This window comes from Salmo trutta, chromosome 7 (assembly GCF_901001165.1).
Source record: "Salmo trutta chromosome 7, fSalTru1.1, whole genome shotgun sequence".
Classification (NCBI taxonomy): domain Eukaryota; kingdom Metazoa; phylum Chordata; class Actinopteri; order Salmoniformes; family Salmonidae; genus Salmo; species Salmo trutta.
In genome coordinates, this window is record NC_042963.1 from 10,511,769 (window position 1) to 10,530,457 (window position 18,689).

Genomic DNA, 18,689 nt, shown 5'->3' on the forward strand with positions numbered 1-18,689 from the left:
GCACGTTTCATAGCATGAAAACATAACTGGTCAAAACAACGCTCCGCAGTGATGCTTCAGATAATAATCATCAAACCAAAAGAAAATCCCTCAGATCAAGTTTAGAGTAGTGATGTGTGAAGTGTCGAAATTCGATCGGAGTGGCCGACAAACAGCAGTAGTCTGAAATAACTTTAATTCAGAAAACATTTAATCTCAAAACAATCAAGAAGGTAACCCCAATAGTATATGACCGTAACACTGTTTGATACACTAAAATAATTTTTTTTTATTCTACCCCCTGGACACCCAATCAAAATCAGTTGACATTGTGCCCTCAGAATAACACAAACAGGAGGATAGAACTGAGCAAATGTTGAAGTGCTACAACAGTTCATTCACCCATAATAAATGAGTGATATATGGTATAATTGTGATAATCTCAACATGGCACATTTCATATTGTATTGTGAATTAAATGTTACGCATGTAATAGATCCACATTTTCAAAATTAAGACAATTGTGTCTTTGTTACTTTGTAAAATAGTTTGTATGCTGCAAATGCATTGCCTCTCTGAGGACACGCTTTTTCTTATCTAATCTAAAACTTCAATGACCCAGCAAAGGCTGATCAGGTCCGTGTTAAAACAAAAAACAAAACCGTTTGTGTTGTTTGATTTCAGATTCAAATCAAATAAACGAGGAACAACCATTTACTTATTTTTTGTCATCTAATAGGAAATATAAATTGGCCAAAAGGTACGCAGACCATGTTAACAAAACATGAATGGAGCACATCCGGACTCAAAACGGAGAGTGGAAAAATGGAAAACTGCTTTTTTTTAAATTATAATTTAAAAAACAAAAATCGGAAGTCGACATGTTTTTGTCATTTATTTTGTCAAATTTGGACATGGAATAACGGAAAACAAACAAAAACAATGTATTCAATTCATTATGTTTATACCACACGCCTCCTCATAGAATATTCACTGGGTTTGGGGGGGGGGTGTTTACAGCCTAGGTTGGCAGTACAAAGAAAGGATTTGACTGTGTGAGTGTGACAGGAAGATAAAAATACTCATGTTAGCTAAGATGCAGAACCTTTTATGAAGTTAGCATGCCAATAGAACAAACTCAACAACAACATAACGAAGTTGGCTTCCACTAACTGGCTAGCTAGCCCTACCTGGTTACTGGCTATAGTCATGCTAGCTAGTAGTAGCTAGTGGAAGTAAATTATTCCCTCAACATGCTACAAGATGAAGCTGCCCAGCCAGAGCTACCTGCCGCAGAAAGGTCAGATTTCTCCATTACTTTCTGTAGTTACTGTAGCTTAGCTAGATCTTTTGTCAGCTGATGGTGTTTATTGACTGAGTAATAATGAACATCAGTTACTCTAAATGGTTACCTACCTGGCTCTTTGAATAGCTGACTTAGCTAGTACTTACACATACAACAATATTCAATTGAGCTATTCTGTGTGTGTGTGTGCCTGTGAGTTCTGAATGTTCCTGCAGGAGAAAAGCACAGTATGGCATCTTAGCTGATCCTCATGAACTTCATGTAGTTACATCAGCCAATTCAGTAAAATGAGCATTTTTACTGGTATGGGTATACTTCACCAACATCCTTTCCTGCTTACTGAAAGGCAGACGTAGGCTATACTCTTCAGTTGTGACCACTACTATTGCTGTGACAATTGGCCTACTTCTCTGAATATTCAAGGTATAAAAAGGCATCTAAAGTTTTGTAATTTCATTATAATCTACCCAATAATTCACATTTCCTGTTGCTGCAGGATTATTTTCCTGCTGTGTGAAAATAATCTTTCTTTCCTCTCATCTCTCTCACACACACACACCTCAGATCTCCTCATCTGCATAGTGCATAGGGTCTAGGGTGATCCTGACCGACATTTAACATTAAAAAGCTGTTTTCGTAGAGGGCCGCTAGACTAATTGACCAATTTAAAAACGTTAGCTGACATGGGCTAGTTAAGTGTGTCAGTGACTGACATAAAGATAAAAACTGCTGATGCACAACCAGCTTTTGAAATTGCACCTTGTGTATTCTACTATTCTAACTCTCAACAGTAAAATGAGACCCTGACTGAATACAAATAAAATAGCTGTTTCTTCCAATGAGCCAGTGCTTGAGTATTTAACATATGTCTGTGGCATCTTTATTTTATAGCAGAGAGAACTAATGGGAATATTTGCGCAATCAAAAAGGAATATTCACAAGGCATTTGCACAAGGCATTTGCTCAGTACTTGAAGGCTGAATAGAAAAACTCACATTATACAGTGAGGGAAAAAAGTATTTAATCCCCTGCTGATTTTGTATGTTTGCCCACAGACAAAGAAATTATCAGTCTATAATTTTAATGGTAGGTTTATTTGAACAGTGAGAGACAGAATAACAACAAAAAAATCCAGAAAAACGCATGTCAAAAATGTTATAAAATTATTTGCATTTTAATGAGGGAAATAAGTATTTGACCCCTCTGCAAAACATGACTTAGTACTTGGTGGCAAAACCCTTGTTGGCAATCACAGAGGTCAGACGTTTCTTGTAGTTGGCCACCAGGTTTGCACACATCTCAGGAGGGATTTTGTCCCACTCCTCTTTGCAGATCTTCTCCAAGTCATTAAGGTTTCAAGGCTAACGTTTGGCAACTCGAACCTTCAGCTCCCTCCACAGATTTTCTATGGGATTAAGGTCTGGAGACTGGCTTGGCCACTCCAGGATCTTAATGTGCTTCTTCTTGAGCCACTCCTTTGTTGCCTTGGCCGTGTGTTTTGGGTCATTGTCATGCTTGAATACCCATCCACGACCCATTTTCAATGCCCTGGCTGAGGGAAGGAGGTTCTCACCCAAGATTTGATGGTACATGGCCCCGTCCATCGTCCCTTTGTGGCGGTGAAGTTGTCCTGTCCCCTTAGCAGAAAAACACCCCCAAAGCATAATGTTTCCACCTCCATGTTTGACGGTGGAGATGGTGTTCTTGGGGTCATAGTCAGCATTCCTCCTCCTCCAAACACGGCGAGTTGAGTTGATGCCAAAGAGCTCCATTTTGGTCTCATCTGACCACAACAATTTCACTCAGTTGCCCTCTGAATCATTCAGATGTTCATTGGCAAACTTCAGACGGGCATGTATATATGCTTTCTTGAGCAGGGGACCTTGCGGGCGCTGCTGGATTTCAGTCCTTCACGGCATAGTGTGTTACCAATTGTTTTCTTGGTGACTATGGTCCCAGCTGCCTTGAGATCATTGACAAGATCCTCCCGTGTAGTTCTGGACTGATTCCTCACCGTTCTCATGATCCACGAGGTGAGATCTTGCTTGGAGCCCCAGGCCGAGGGAGATTGACAGTTATTTTGTGTTTCTTCCATTTGCGAATAATCGCACCAACTGTTGTTACCTTCTCACCAAGCTGCTTGGCGATGGTCTTGTAGCCCATTCCAGACTTGTGTAGGTCTACAATATTGTCCCTGACATCCTTGGAGAGCTCTTTGGTCTTGGCCATGGTGGAGAGTTTGGAATCTGATTGATTGATTGCTTCTGTGGACAGGTGTCTTTTATACAGGTAACAAGCTGAGATTAGGAGCACTCCCTTTAAGAGTATGCTCCTAATCTCAGCTCATATAAAAGTCACCTGGGAGCCAGAAATCTTTCTGATTTAGAGGGGGTCAAATACTTGTTTCCCTCATTAAAATGCAAATCAATTTATAACATTTTTGACATGCGGTTTTCTGGATTTTTGTCGTTGTTATTCTGTCTCTCATTGTTCATTTCTTTGTCAGTGGGCAAACGTACAAAATTAGCAGGGGTTCAAATACTTTTTTCCCTCACTGTACCTCTTTGAAGGTGGTAGCACATTGCTGTCTAGTGGATGAATAATTGTACAACATAGGGTTTATTCAGTAAATACACTACAATTCAGCCATATTTGAGACTTGACGCAGGATTAATGATAGTAACTTCAACCCATGTCAGATTTAAGAATATTGGAGACCTTATTGTACATACAGTACCAACAAATACATAAGCATAATAATACAGTATGTCACATTTGACATTTCAAACAAAGTGCTTGACCTTAAAATTAAACAGAGCTAAAAACAGGAAATGGTAGCTGAAGTGAATGGTGACTGCATTTGGCCAGTGGGGAATAGATGTGTAAAGACAAAGCAATATCATGAAATCTCTCATTTTGACTTCAATTTTATTTGATTTTGGATCACAGGTAAAATGCAGCAATTACATTTACTTGTATTACTCATCAAGAAAAGGAGGGGATGTAGGGTGAGAGGGAGTTTCTTCAAACAAACCCATCTACAAACATGTATCCACTCTCTCCCACCACCCACATTCCTCCATACAAGTGCCATCTGTCAACTTTTAGTAAAAAAACACACTTGAAGCAAATTTAAACATTGAAATAAACCGATTTAATCAAAAGGCAGTTTAATAAGAGTGAGCAAAGTTTAGTATTAGGGAATAAAGTAGTTCTGGCAACATGGAATTGGTGTCTACAGCAAAACAACTTGAGATAGAGAATTAACAAAAAAACTGAGCAAACTAGAATGCTATTTGACCCTTAACAGAGAGTACACAGTGGCAGAATACCTGACCACTGTGACTGACCCAAACTTAAGGAAAGCTTTGACTATGTACAGACTCAGTGAGCATAGCCTTGCTATTGAGAAAGGCCGCTGTAGTCTGGCTCTCAAGAGAAGACAGGCTATGTGCACACGTCCCACAAAATGAGTTGGAAAGTGAGCTGCACTTCCTAACCTCCTGCCAAATGCATGACCATATTAGAGACACATATTTCCCTCAGATTACACACATCCAATTTTGATAAACCCCCATATCTACTGGGTGAAGTACTGCAGTGTGCCATCACAGCAGCAAGATTTGTGACCGGTTGCCACGAGAAAAGGGCGACCCGTGAAGAACAAACACCATTGTAAAATACAACCCATATTTATTTATTTTGTCTTTTGAACTTTAACTATTTGCACATTTAGCAATAGCTAAATTGGCTATGCAACGTGCCAGATAAGGTAACCATTTACAGTAACTGCTGTTCATCATTACTTACTGTTTATTGACTATTAGCCAACAGAAGAGCTAGCTACAGAAAGTATTGGAGAAATCTGACATTTCAGCAGCAGTTAGCTCTAACTGGACAGCTTCCTCTTGTTGCAAGTGAAGGGACCAACTTACTTCCACTAGCTACTACTATCTAGCATGACTATATCCAGTAACCAGGTAGGGCTAGTGCTAGCTAGCCAACTAGTGCAAGATAGTCAGCTAGTGCAAGATAGCCAGCTAGTGCAAGCCAACTTTGTTCAGTTGTTATTAAGTTTGTGCTATTGGCATGCTAACTTCATAATAAGTTCTGCATCTTAGCTAACATTAGTATTTTTTATCTTCTTTTTCACAGTCTAATCCTTTCTTTTAGCTGCCAACATAGGCTGTTAAATCCCACCCCCCTCCCCAACCCTGTGAATATTCTATGAGGGGGCGTGTACTTCCGTGTATGAAAAAAAAAAGAATCTAAACATTTAATACAATTTCTTGTTATTTGTTTGCCATTATTCCATGTCCAATTTTGACACAATAGATGGGAAAACAAGTCGATGTATGATTTTAGTTTTTCAAATTCAAAAATAAAAAAGAGCTGTTTTCTGTTTTTCCACTGTTTTGACTCGAAAATCAAAATAAGGAAACGGACACGGACCAAATACATATATATATTTTTTTATTTCCTATCATGCTAAGAGGAAAAGATGATAAGCATAATGAAACAAGAGGCATATGCATACTATATCACATCTCAATAGTAACACTAGTTAGGATGTGTGTACATATACACTGAGTATACCAAACATTAGGAACACCTCCTAAATTTGAGTTGCACACATACACAATCCATGTCTCAATTGTCTCCAGGCTTAAAAATCCTTCTTTAACCTGTCTCCTCCCCTTCATCTACACTGATTGAAGTGGATTTAACAGGTGACATCAATAAGGGATCATAGCTTTCACCTGGATTCCCCTGGTCAGTCTATGTCATGAAAAGAGCAGGTGTTCTTAATGTTTTGTTCACTCAGTGTATAAGTCCAACTCAGTAGCTACTGCATCAGTAATAGTATGTACATTGGGAGAGTGAATTATTTTCTCCCCAAAAGCTTACAGTGTAGATTTGGGAGCCTGGTCCGGCTGGACTTGATCTTGCATGACTGCGGAGTCAATGGGACGTTCATCAGTCTCATGGAATGTAGAACCCTCTTCTTCCCCATATCTTCCCTCCAGGATACTCCTGACTACGTTGATTACCTTGCTATTGAATACTATTTCTAAGTGGGGCATGGCCCTGAACTCCTTGACATGGACAGGCTGTGCTTGCTTTCCTATCCAACGCTTACATAAACCCATGCTAAGACTGTCCACTGTATCATCCCCATCAGCATACACATAGTCTATAGGGTCTACATTTGGGAACTGGTCGTCATAAATATAGGTAACCGGTGTGGGCAGCCCCACACCATAGAAGCAGTATACCTCAACACCAGGAGGGGGCAGACCAGCTGTCAGGTTTCTGGTGTCTTCCCACATGAACCAGCCATCCTCAAAGTCGATGTCTTTGAAGAAGCGCTGGTAGTCCTGGTGGGTATAGTTGAATGAGGGTGTGGAGATGAAGGCGTGGTCTGCAGGCCATACCTCTTCAAATGGAAGCATCCAGGGGTTTGTTGTGGTCATGCGTTGCTCCTCCCGGATCTTGATGTTAGATACCATTGGGATGCCATCATTTTCACCTACAGAAACAATTATTATCATACATTATTTTCTCTTGGCAATCTTTCATCAATGTGTGACTTGCCAAAGTAATCCAGACAAACCAGTCCTACCACCCTTTCAGGAAAATGAGGATGTGGGCATCATCACAAGTAAAATGATTTTGCAATATGTACCGATTACTGTCAATGTGATTTACAGGACAGTAAAAACTACTTCAACCCGGTTATCAGGTTTTTTAGGTTATGTTATGTTTCTACTATAGGTAAGGTTGTTTCAATCTGTCCACCAGACTTTGACATATAGTACCTGATGCTAGCACTCGAATAGGCTTGACTGCCCCACCCCAGGGTGCTCCAAGTGAAATGAAGCCTTTGATGTATTGGTCTTTCCAAGTCTGGGTCTGCTGATATAAGAAGTAGAGGACATAATTGCTTCCCATGCTGTGTCCCAAGAGGTAAAGTGGTTGTTGATACTGCTCGTACATATCCTCAATCAGCTTCTTCAGTCGTGCAAAGTATTCCTCCTGCTCGTCTGATAAGGAGAGACAAATAGGCACAGTCACATGATGAGAAAGCATCTATGCATAAACAATGAATGAGTTGTACTTTTGTTGTTACAGGAATGTGATTGTCAGTTGGATGGTGTGTGTGTATGTGTGTGTGTCCATGATGTCACTTACTTGGAGCTACTCTCCAGTCGTATGGTGCTGCTCGGAGAGTCTCATTACGGACATATCCCATGTTGACCAAATGTGTAACCATAGTGTGAAAATAACCTGGGAAAGGACAGGTTTCATTTAATGAAATCATAATCAAAAAGAAAACAATTATAGAAACAGATGTTCTCATTATGGTTGTTCTCACCTGACAACTTGTTTGTGTCCAAGAACTCAACAGAATATGTCTGTCCAAAACCAGGCACTCTCACCGTCACCCCTGCAGAATTGGAGGTCTTGCGAGTTGTCCTATTGTATACAATTCTGTAGCAGGAAATATTCAGTATGTACAGAATGTTATTGCATAAGGAAATGATCCCAACCACTAAAATGCCTCGCACTCGAAATCAAACTTGTGAAAATAGAGTTGCGGTTGTATGCTTCTCTCTTCTATTACAGTGCATTATTTATTAATACAGCAATGAACAATTATCAAATGCTCCCTAAGTGTATTGAGTTGAAATTATTGAATTTATCATAAGATAGAAACAGAGTTATTTTGACATAGATCATATTCATTCTCCCCCTCACCTTATATTATCGATCCAACAGTCAATCCCAATTGGCATGAACATATTCAGGTCAATCCAAAGTGTGAAAAAGTCATCTGTCTTTTTGTAGCACATCCAATGCACAAGGCTTGGTTTGTCAATCTTGGCCTCAAGCTGGTTTCCTAGGTTTCCAGGTACTGGTCAAAAGTGGAAAAATGTTAGAACTTAGAAGTCAGATGAGACAGGAGGCAAGTTTACAATTGTTACACCCCTGTTTCACAACTGTCAATGTGATTTGTCCCATCAAACAGACACAAGACATTGACCAATAAAAATAATGGTGACACTTCATTTAAGGGCAATTCATTGTAATAATAGTAACATTTCAGCCAACATGTGGTAATTGGAGTCTGTAATTACAGGGGTGTAACAACAAATACTTGTTTCTATGTTTGTTACAAATGTTAACGTTTCCAATAGCATCCCAACGCACCATATTTCAGCCTGCACAAACCATGTGATAAGTGTAAACCAATTGAACGCCGAACAATTCATTGACACAATTTTGCAATAAAGAGCGGGAGTCTGATGCCCTGGCCCAATGACAAAAACAGGTTTACAAACAGTTCACATGAAATAAAAAGGAGTCGGCAGGGCGGGTGCGGGGTCCCCCGCACACACAATTATTATAATTTAAAAATATATACAGTACCAGTCAAAAGTTTGGACACACACACAAGGGTTTTTCTTTATTTTTACTCATTTCTACATTGTAGAATAATAGTGAAGATATCAAAACTATGAAATAACACATATGGAATCATGTAGTAAGCAAAAAAATGATTAAAAAATCTAAATATATTTCAGATTTTAGATTCTTCCAAGTAGCCACCCTTTGCCTTTGACAGCTCTGCACACTTGGCATTCTCTCAACCAGCTGCACCTTGAATGCTTTTCCAAAAGTCTTGAAGGAGTTCCCACACATGCTGAGCACTTGTTGGCTGCTTTTCCTTCACTCTGCGTTCCAACTCATCCCAAACCATCTCAATTGGGTTGAGGTCGGGTGATTTTGGAGGCCAGTTCAAACCAGATGGGATGGCGTATCGCCGCAGAATGCTGTGGTAGCCATGCTGGTTAAGTGTGCCTTGATTTCTAAATAATTCACAGACAGTGTCACCAGAAAAGCACCATCACACCTCCTCCTCCATGCTTCACGGTGGGAACCACACATGCGGAATTCATCCATTCACCTACTTTACATCTCACAAATACACTGCGGTTGGAACAAAAAATCTCAAATTTGGACTCATCAGACCAAAGGACAGATTTTCACTGGTCTAATGTCCATTGCTTATGTTTCTTGGCCCAAGCAAGTCTCTTCTTCTTATTGGTGTCCTTTAGTTGTAGTTTCTTTGCAGCAATCCGACCATGAAGGCCTGATTCACGAAGTCTCTGAACAGTTAATGTTGAGATGCGTCTGTTACTTGAACTCTGTGAAGCATTCATTTGGGCTGCAATTTCTGAGGCTGGTAACTCTAACCCGCACGCGACGCGAGCGTTGTAGTCAGGGTATAATGAACTTATCCTCTGCAGCAGAGGTAACTCTACGTCTTCCTTTCCTGTGGCGATCCCCATGAGAACCAGTTTCATCATTGCGCTTGATGGTTTTTGCGACTGCACTTGAAGAAACTTTCAAAGTTCTTGTAATTTTCCGTATTGACTGAGCTTTATGTCTTAAAGTACTGATGGACTGTCGTTTCTCTTTGCTTATTTGACCTGTTCTTGCCATAATATGGAATTGGTAATTTACCAAATAGGGCTATCTTCTGTAATACACCCCTAACTTGTAACAACACAACTGATTGGCTCAAACGCATTAAGAAGATAAGAAATTCCACAAATTAACTTTTAACAAGGCATACCTGTTACTTTAAATGCATTCCAGGTGACTACTTCATGGAGCTGGTTGAGAGAATGCCTAAGACTTTCATCAAGGGAAAGGGTGGCTACTTTGAAGAATTTCAAATATAAAATATATTTTGATTTGTTTAACACTTTTTTTGGTTACTACATGATTCTAAATGTATTATTCCACAGTTTTGATGTCTTCACTATTATTCTACAATGTAGAAAAACCCGAGAATGAGTAGGTGTGTCCAAACTTTTGACTGGTACTGTATATATTTAAGGCACTCAGTCCAGCTTTCAACTTACTCTAGAAAGATGTAATAGTAGAATGCACAAGGTGCAATTTCGAAATTGGTCAATGCATTTGGGGTGGCAGGGTAGCCTAGTGGTTAGAGCATTGGAAGGAAGGTTGCACCGGAATGTTGCAAGATCAAATCCCCCGAACTGACAAGGTAAAAATCTGTCGTTCTGCCCCTGAACAAGGCAGTTAACCCACTTTTCCTAGGCCGTCATTGAAAATAAGAATTTGTTCTTCACTGACTTGCCTAGTTAAATAAAGGTTAAAATATATATATATACTGCTCAAAAAAATAAAGGGAACACTAAAATAACACATCCTAGATCTGAATGAATGAAATAATCTTGTTAAATACTTTTTTCTTTACATAGTTGAATGTGCTGACAACAAAATCACACAAAAACAATCAATGGAAATCCAATTTATCAACCCATGGAGGTCTGGATTTGGAGTCACTGAAAATTAAAGTGGAAAACCACACTACAGGCTGATCCAACTTTGATGTAAAAACAACAACATGGCTACTGATTCAACCAACTCCATAGCTTACCAGCAAACATAAAACCAAAACATTGGAGCTCTTTGGACCATTATATTGGTATTAACCTCAGCGTTTTAAACACACTGTCTGCGTATAAAGTTGATTCATTTCATATTGACGTTGTTAGTCAGCTCTGGTTAAGATAGCCGAGCACTATAGGCTAATCGCAGTTCTGCCCCTGAGCAAGACAGTTAACCCACTGTTCCCTGGGCGCAGAAGACGTGGATGTCGATTTAATGCGGACGACACATTTCAGTTGAAGTCATTCAGTAAGGAATACCTGGGATAGGATAAAGTAATCCTTCTAACCCCCCCCCCCTTTAAAAGATTTAGATGCACTATTGTAAAGTGGTTGTTCCACTGGATATCATAAGGTGAATGCACCAATTTGTAAGTCGCTCTGGATAAGAGCGTCTGCTAAATGACGTAAATGTAAATGTAATGTAATGTAATGTCCTTAAAACAAGTCAAAATGAGGCTCAGTAGTGTGTGTGGCCTCCACGTGCCTGTATGACCTCCCTACAACGCCTGGGCATGCTCCTGATGAGGTGGCGGATGGTCTCCTGAGGGATCTCCTCCCAGACCTGGACTAAAGCATCCGCCAACTCCTGGACAGTCTGGGGTGCAACGTGGCGTTGGTGGATGGAGCGAGACATGATGTCCCAGATGTGCTCAATTGGATTCAGGTCTGGGGAACGGGCGGGCCAGTCCATAGTATCAATGCCTTCCTCTTGCAGGAACTGCTAACACACTCCAGCCACATGAGGTTTAGCATTGTCTTGCATTAGGAGGAACCCAGGGCCAACCGCACCAGCATATGGTCTCACAAGGGGTCTGAAGATCTCATCTCGGTACCTAATTGCAGTCAGGCTACCTCTGGCGAGCACATGGAGGGCTGTGCGACCCCCCAAAGAAATGCCACCCCACACCATGACTGACCCACCGCCAAACCGGTCATGCTGGAGGATGTTGCAGGCAGCAGAACGTTCTCCACGGCGTCTCCAGACTCTGTCACGTCTGTCACATGTGCTCAGTGTGAACCTGCTTTCATCTGTGAAGAGCACAGGGCGCCAGTGGCGAATTTGCCAATCTTGGTGTTCTCTGGCAAATGCCAAACGTCCTGCACGGTGTTGGGCTGTAAGCACAACCCCCACCTGTGGACGTCGGGCCCTCATACCACCCTCATGGAGTCTGTTTCTGACCGTTTGAGCAGACACATGCACATTTGTGGCCTGCTGGAGGTCATTTTGCAGGGCTCTGGCAGTGCTCCTCCTGCTCCTCCTTGTACAAAGGCGGAGGTAGCGGTCCTGCTGCTGGGTTGTTGCCCTCCTACGGCCTCCTCCACGTCTCCTGATGTACTGCCCTGTCTCCTGGTAGCGCCTCCATGCTCTGGACCCTACGCTGACAGACACAGCAAACCTTCTTGCCACAGCTTGCATTGATGTGCCATCCTGGATGAGCTGCACTACCTGAGCCACTTGTGTGGATTGTAGACTCCGTCTCATGCTACCACTAGAGTGAAAGCACCGCCAGCATTCAAAAGTGACCAAAACATCAGCCAGGAAGCATAGGAACTGAGAAGTGGTCTGTGGTCTCCACCTGCAGAACCACTCCTTTATTGGGGGTGTCTTGCTAATTGCCTATAATTTCCACCTGTTGTCTATTCCATTTGCACAACAGCATGTGAAATTTATTGTAAATCAGTGTTGCTTCCTAAGTGGACAGTTGGATTTCACAGAAGTGTGATTGACTTGGAGTTACATTGTGTTGTTTAAGTGTTCCCTTTATTTTTTTGAGCAGTGTATATAAATATATGTTAGAGAGCTATTTATAAATTGTCAGCTAATATTTTTAGATACATTTTTTTGCCCAAATGCTGGAAGGGGGGCCTGAGTGAAAAAGTTTGTCGACCCCTGGAGTACACACTCAGTGTGCAAAATCCAGACATTAAAGATTTCAGTGAACGAAACAAAGTGTTGTAGGTCAAAAACGTCAACACAGGAGAGAGAAAGTAAGTTTTCCATACAATTTGTTTACATTTTTTGGATACATTAATTCTGCGGAAAATTTTAGCAAAGGCAGTTATAGCATTTTTAAAAATTAGCTAGCACTTTAGCTAGCTAGCTAGTTTTCTAACCTTGACTAGCTAACTAGCTACCTAAAGCTGGCAAATATACTATGGTTGCTACTCACTAGCTAACGTTAGCTAGGCTCGATGGTCTTATCTTCCCTGAACCTTGTTCTCAAGATATCCGTACCCCAAGGGTTCATAAAGTATTCAGACCACTTGACTCTTTCCACATTTTGTGCCTTATTCTAAAATGGATTAAATAGATTTTTTTCTCATCAATCTACACACAACACCTCATAATGACGAAGCAACAAAAAAAATGCATTTTTGCAAATGTATATAACAAACTGATATCACATTTAGATAACTATTCAGACCTTTTACTCAGTACTTTGTTGAAGCACCTTTGGCAGCGATTACAGCCTCGAGGCTTCTTGGGTATGACGCTACAAGCTTGGCACACCTGTATTTTGGGAGTTTCTCCCATTCTTCTCTGCAGATCCTCTCAATCTCTGTCAGGTTGGATGGGGAGCATAGCTGCACAGCTATTTTCAGGTCTCTCCAGAGATGTTCTATCGGGTTCAAGTCCGGGCTATGACTGGGCCACTCAAGGACATTCAGAGACTTTTCTCGAAGCCACTCCTGCGTTGTCTTGGCTGTGTGCTTAGGGTCATTATCCTGTTTGAAGGTCAACCTGCTCCCCAGTCTGAGGTCCTGAGCGCTCTGGAGCTGGTTTTCATCAAGGATCTCTCTGTACATTGCTCCGTTCATATTTCCCTCGATCCTGACTAATGTCCCAGTCCCTGTCGCTGAAAAACATCTCCACAGCATGATGCTGCCACCACCATGCTTCACCGTAGGGATGGTTCCAGGTTTCTTCCAGACGTGACACTTGGCATTCAGGCCAAAGAATTCAATTTTAGTTTCATCAGACCAGAGAATCTTGTTTCTCATGGTCTCAGTGTCTTTAGGTTCCTTTTAGCAAACTCCAAGTGGGCTGTCATGTGTCTTTTACTAAGGAGTGGATTCTGTCTGGCCACTCTACAATAAAGGCCTGATTGGTGGAGTGCTGCAGAAAAGGTTATCCCATCTCCACAGAGGAACTCTGGAGCTCTGTCAGAGTGACCATCGTGTTCTTGGTCACCTCCCTGACCAAGGCCCTTCTCCCCTGATTGCTCAGTTTGGCTGGGCGGCCAGCTCTAGGAAGTGTCTTGGTAGTTCCAAACTTCTTCCATTTCAGAATGATGGAGGCCACTGTGTTCTTGAGGACCTTCAATGCTGCAGAAATGTTTTGGTACCTTTCCCCAGATCTGTGCCTCGACACATACCCTGTCTTGGAGCTCTATGGACAATTCCTTCGACATCACGGCTAGGTTTTTGCTCTGAAATGCACTGTCAACTGTGGGACCTTATATAGACAGGTGTGTGCCTCTACAAATCATGTCCAATCAATTGAATCTACCACAGGTGGACTACCATAGGTGATGAGGAAAATGTTTTATTTAATCAATTTTAGAATAGGGCTGTAACGTAACAAAATGTGGAAAAAGTCAAGGGGTCTGAATACTTTCCGAATGCACTGTATTACGTGAGACACCCAGCAAGTTAACATTATCTAGCTAGTTCGCTACTTGTGTCAACACAAGCACTATTATTGCTAGCTGGAAAACACAACAACTAGCTAAGCTTAGCTGGCTATATGCCTAGAAATCTTTATGATGAGAAATAGGGGTAATATATAGTGCCTATGCTAAGTTGTTATACATTATTCTTCTCTACCACTGATTCCCACAAGATCTCAGACTCCAGGATCGGAAAGTGTTTACAAGAAATAAACGGATGAAGACAGAGTCAGAGACAGAGTTGTCAATTTCCATTATTACTTGTAATGTTAAAAGGGTATAAAAAGACAATCCCATTTTTTGTATTAGCTAGCTATCTAGGCTACTCACCATACTATAGGCTACAGATTTGAGTCACCACTAGAATAGTTATTTTTATGTTATTGAGTAGGTCTGTATATCTTAGACTAATAATTTGATTAATTAGATTAAACAAACAATACAACAAGTTATTATTTGTATGAAATGTAATGTCTTTTTGCAATAAAGTTGACTAAAGTAGAAGCTCATCTTTTGTCTATAGGTATTTTCATTTGGTAATGAGTAATAAGTAATTATATAGAAATTGCTCATGGGTAATTATAAAGTTACACTTCACTTCTCTTACGAAAATAGATTACAGTTAGAGTGCAGTATAACTCCAGTATTCTGAAAATACTGCATCCCAAAAAAAAGTTTTTTGTACTGCAGTAATTTTGCAGTGTAACTAGCGACAACCGTGTCCTTATGCAGCTATTACAGATACTCTGTGGTGTACTAGTGTGTTTATTTTCTCACTTGGATGGTGCTTTCAGAAGCTGACAATTAGATTGTCAAATTGGGTAACGAGCTTTGTAGGTACACAATAATTACAAGGTAGTACCCCTCAAGATACACTTCATTTTAAATAGCTAACACCTAGTAATTACGTTGTACTTGTGTAGATACTATATGTACTCTGTTGTGTACTAGTGTGTTTATGTTCTCACTTGGATGGTGCTTCCCAGAAGCCTTGAAATAAGGGCCAGGTTGTCAGGATGGATAATGTACTATATAAAAGTACACATTCATTACAAGTAAGTAACCCTCAAGTTACACTTCATTTTAACTATCTAAATTCTGTATTACACATTGTAATATTACATATTACATTGTACTTATGCAGATATTACATGTACTCTGTGGGTACTAGTGTGTTTAACCTCCCACTTGGATGGCGCTCTCGGAAGCCTTAAAATAAGGGCCAGATTGTCAGGATAAGTAATTTACTATATAAGTACACAATAATTACAAGTAAGTACCCCTCAAGATACACAAGCTATATCCTGTGTAACACCTAGTAATTACATTGTACTTATGCAGATATTACATGTACTCTGTGGTGTACTTGTGGGTTTATCCTCTCACTTGGATGGCAATGAGGCTCAGGTTGTCATCATGGATAACGTGCACATACATTACAAGTTATTTTTGTATTATAATGTGGAATGACACCCGTATGGTAGACTCCAGTCAGTGAGGCTGGCCTATATCTGATCTGTTATTGTAAAGTAAATCAAGTTAACCCAGATGCTACACTTTTTGGGGGCAAGTGCTAGCAGCAACAACATTGAGTGGAAATGTTGAAGAGTGCGCATTCACAGGAGGTAATTAGAGCATATTGAGCCTCCAACCTTTGTAATCTCGGACACCCATTTGTCCACAAGAGATTACAACCTTGTGACAGTTATTACTGAATCAGATGCAACTCAGAATAAACTAAACACTACATTTGGTGAATTTAGTGGAAACTTGCCCATTAGTAACAAGCATGGTAACAAGCATTTGTTGTTACACCTCTGTAATTACAGACTACAATTCCCACCAGTTACATTTTGTTATTACAGTGTAACTATGAGTTATTACAATTAACTACAATACTTGTTACAGTGTAATTACGCATATAATTACACTGTAATAATGACTCCTTAAAATGAAGTATGACCACAACTATTCCTGAACCCCAAGACCCAAAATGATTTCCTCTCCAGACAGATATAGGCTGTCCTCCCATTATGCTGAATTAGGGTATGCTTCTTCACCCAAGTCCAAACCCCAGCCAATCCCATTAGGAATCAAATATATATCCCTGGCCCAGGACCATTGGATTCACTTAGCATTCACACCAACACCTGCAGATACCATAGAAAACGGCCTGGAGCTGGCTTCAAGTTCCAGACAGAAAATCGACCTGTCTTGTGAAATACATTTTGGACTCAGTATGCAAGACAGCCAACTGATATTACAATCACATAAAACAGAAATCGAATTCCATGAGAAATAACACGGTGCAATAGGCCTATCACATCACAGCAAACTAATCAAGAAATAAAAACGCTTACCTATAAGAACCGGCGGAGTGCTATTGTTTGACACTTTGTTTTGCGGTTTAGCACTTGGTGGGAACACCACATCGAAGAGCCAAAATCCAGCAGATTGCTGTAGCGCAATGAATACTACAAGGAGCACGGTACAGCAGTGTGCATATCCCATTCTGTCCAAATCTTGACAGTGTTGTCTTGTCTCTCACTAGGTCAGGAAGAGAACTGGCCTATTAATGCTGTGTGTGAAAGAGGTGGGGCGCGAAATCAGAGGGAAAATGTGAGGTCAGTTACTCGACCATCGTTGAACCGCACTTTCAAAGCGCTTCTCACAACAGGTATAAACAACATCAACATCATGCGCATCTGTCCTTGTATAAGAGCAGCCGTGTGCTTCTACCGTGTAGTAAACGTAAAAGGCCGACGGGTTATAGTTTAACTGAATTTATATGGAAATTTAAGCACAAACACAACGTGTAGCCCCATTGCCCTATTGATTGTTGTACAAGTCCCATTCCGTCAAGGCTGTGTGCACAATGGTACCAAGGTAAATGATTAATTACAATCCGGTATTTAGAGATTTCTATTGATTATACCGAACGAACAATTTAGAAGAAAAAAAAGTTAGCTAGTTTGCTGAATATCATATTTTGATTATCATGCAATACATGTTTTGGCTTTTTACAATGTTTTATAAAATATAGGCCTGTTGATATAGCCAATGCATTTTTATAGAGGCTACGTCTACAATTAGCCCTTATTATAACCTACACACAGAGGTTAAATTGGGACGGGTCCCCTGGGTCGGAGAACCGGTACCTATATGACCCAAATGATAGCCATGTAGGCTGAGCTGAGACCAGGAATCTGCTTTGGTTATTTGAATTATCTAATGAAAAATTGTTGTCCACATTAAAAAACTAGTAAACAACATCACAATTAGACAACCCCACGGTGGAATAGTTTAACTATTGAATTGTTCCGCTTGTCGCATTCAATACGAGAAAAGAATATTAATCTCGAGGCGCATTCAAATTCCGAGTGCCGCACAGGGCGAGAAATATGCATACCCAGTCATCATTGTACATTCTTAATGCAGTCGCAGGAAAACACACTTTTCAAAGCAGTTTTGAAGGCCACTGTTAAAAGAGGAGGATCACGGAGTTTTGTAGTGTTACTAGGCTACACTTCTTTCTTAAATCCAATAAATTAGTTGGCTAAAATGCACAATTTTAGAACCTGACTTTTCAGCAGGAGCATGGTTGATTCGCTCGCCAATGGCGTTGAATGCATCTGGAAGACCAGGGCTAAATGTAACAAGGGTCAGCTGTAACAGGTAGGCCTACGTTATATTCACAGTTCATGATCCTTGGTTGGCTGAGTGCCAGTGGAACGTTATTTTTTGGGGGACATTCAAGTAATCAATATGTTGCTAACTAGCAACAAGATAGCCTAAGGTTTAGACTTTAGAGTTCTTATCTAGCTAATGATTAGCCTAATAGGGTAAATGCAGATGGGAAACCCTCAAGCCTATTTATTTATAACCACGATGCTTCATCAGGTGACAATGAGTATTGTTAAATAGCACACCTGTCTGGTAATATGGACCAGTATGTTAATGGCCTCATTTCTGGAGGGGAAATTATATTTTAGATGTCAGCATAATTTTTATTTATATTCATTTTGGAGTAGAATGTCCTTCAGAAAAGTAACCTGAACTGATCTTCTCACAGTCATTCTCCCCCCCCAAATTGTACCCCCCACATTTGACATACATTGCATTTTTTTCCACAGTAGTTCCATAGCAAGATTAGAGTTATTTGATGTACATTACTTCTGGATAGATAGTACTTAAACACATTGGGTAACTTGTGGGAAAACGCCACCCTCTTAAGGGAAATGTCTA

The 18,689-nt window shown here is 40.5% G+C and overlaps 1 protein-coding gene across 1 annotated transcript; it reads right to left on the bottom strand.

Annotated features, from left to right (window-relative positions):
* Positions 1-6,101: 6,101 nt before the first annotated feature.
* LOC115196917 (phosphatidylcholine-sterol acyltransferase) lies at positions 6,102-17,203 on the bottom strand. The gene is made up of 6 exons (XM_029757939.1): positions 16,805-17,203; positions 8,045-8,201; positions 7,662-7,777; positions 7,478-7,573; positions 7,105-7,329; positions 6,102-6,815 (listed from the first exon to the last, which is right to left on the bottom strand). Exons 1-6 carry the CDS (start codon positions 16,953-16,955, stop codon positions 6,190-6,192), a joined length of 1,371 nt encoding a protein of 456 aa, XP_029613799.1. The 5' UTR covers positions 16,956-17,203; the 3' UTR covers positions 6,102-6,189.
* Between the last annotated feature and the right edge of the window lie 1,486 nt (positions 17,204-18,689).

Bases quoted from the DNA above. Each gene is read 5' to 3' on its own strand.
- LOC115196917 (XM_029757939.1), bottom strand. From the start codon at position 16,955: ATGGGATATGCACACTGCTGTACCGTGCTCCTTGTAGTATTCATTGCG. The intron at 7,330-7,477 runs GTAAGTGACATC...TCTCCTTATCAG, and splicing joins CGACTGGAGAGTAGCTCCAA to ACGAGCAGGAGGAATACTTT. The intron at 6,816-7,104 runs GTACTATATGTC...TTGTTTCTGTAG, and splicing joins TATTCGAGTGCTAGCATCAG to GTGAAAATGATGGCATCCCA.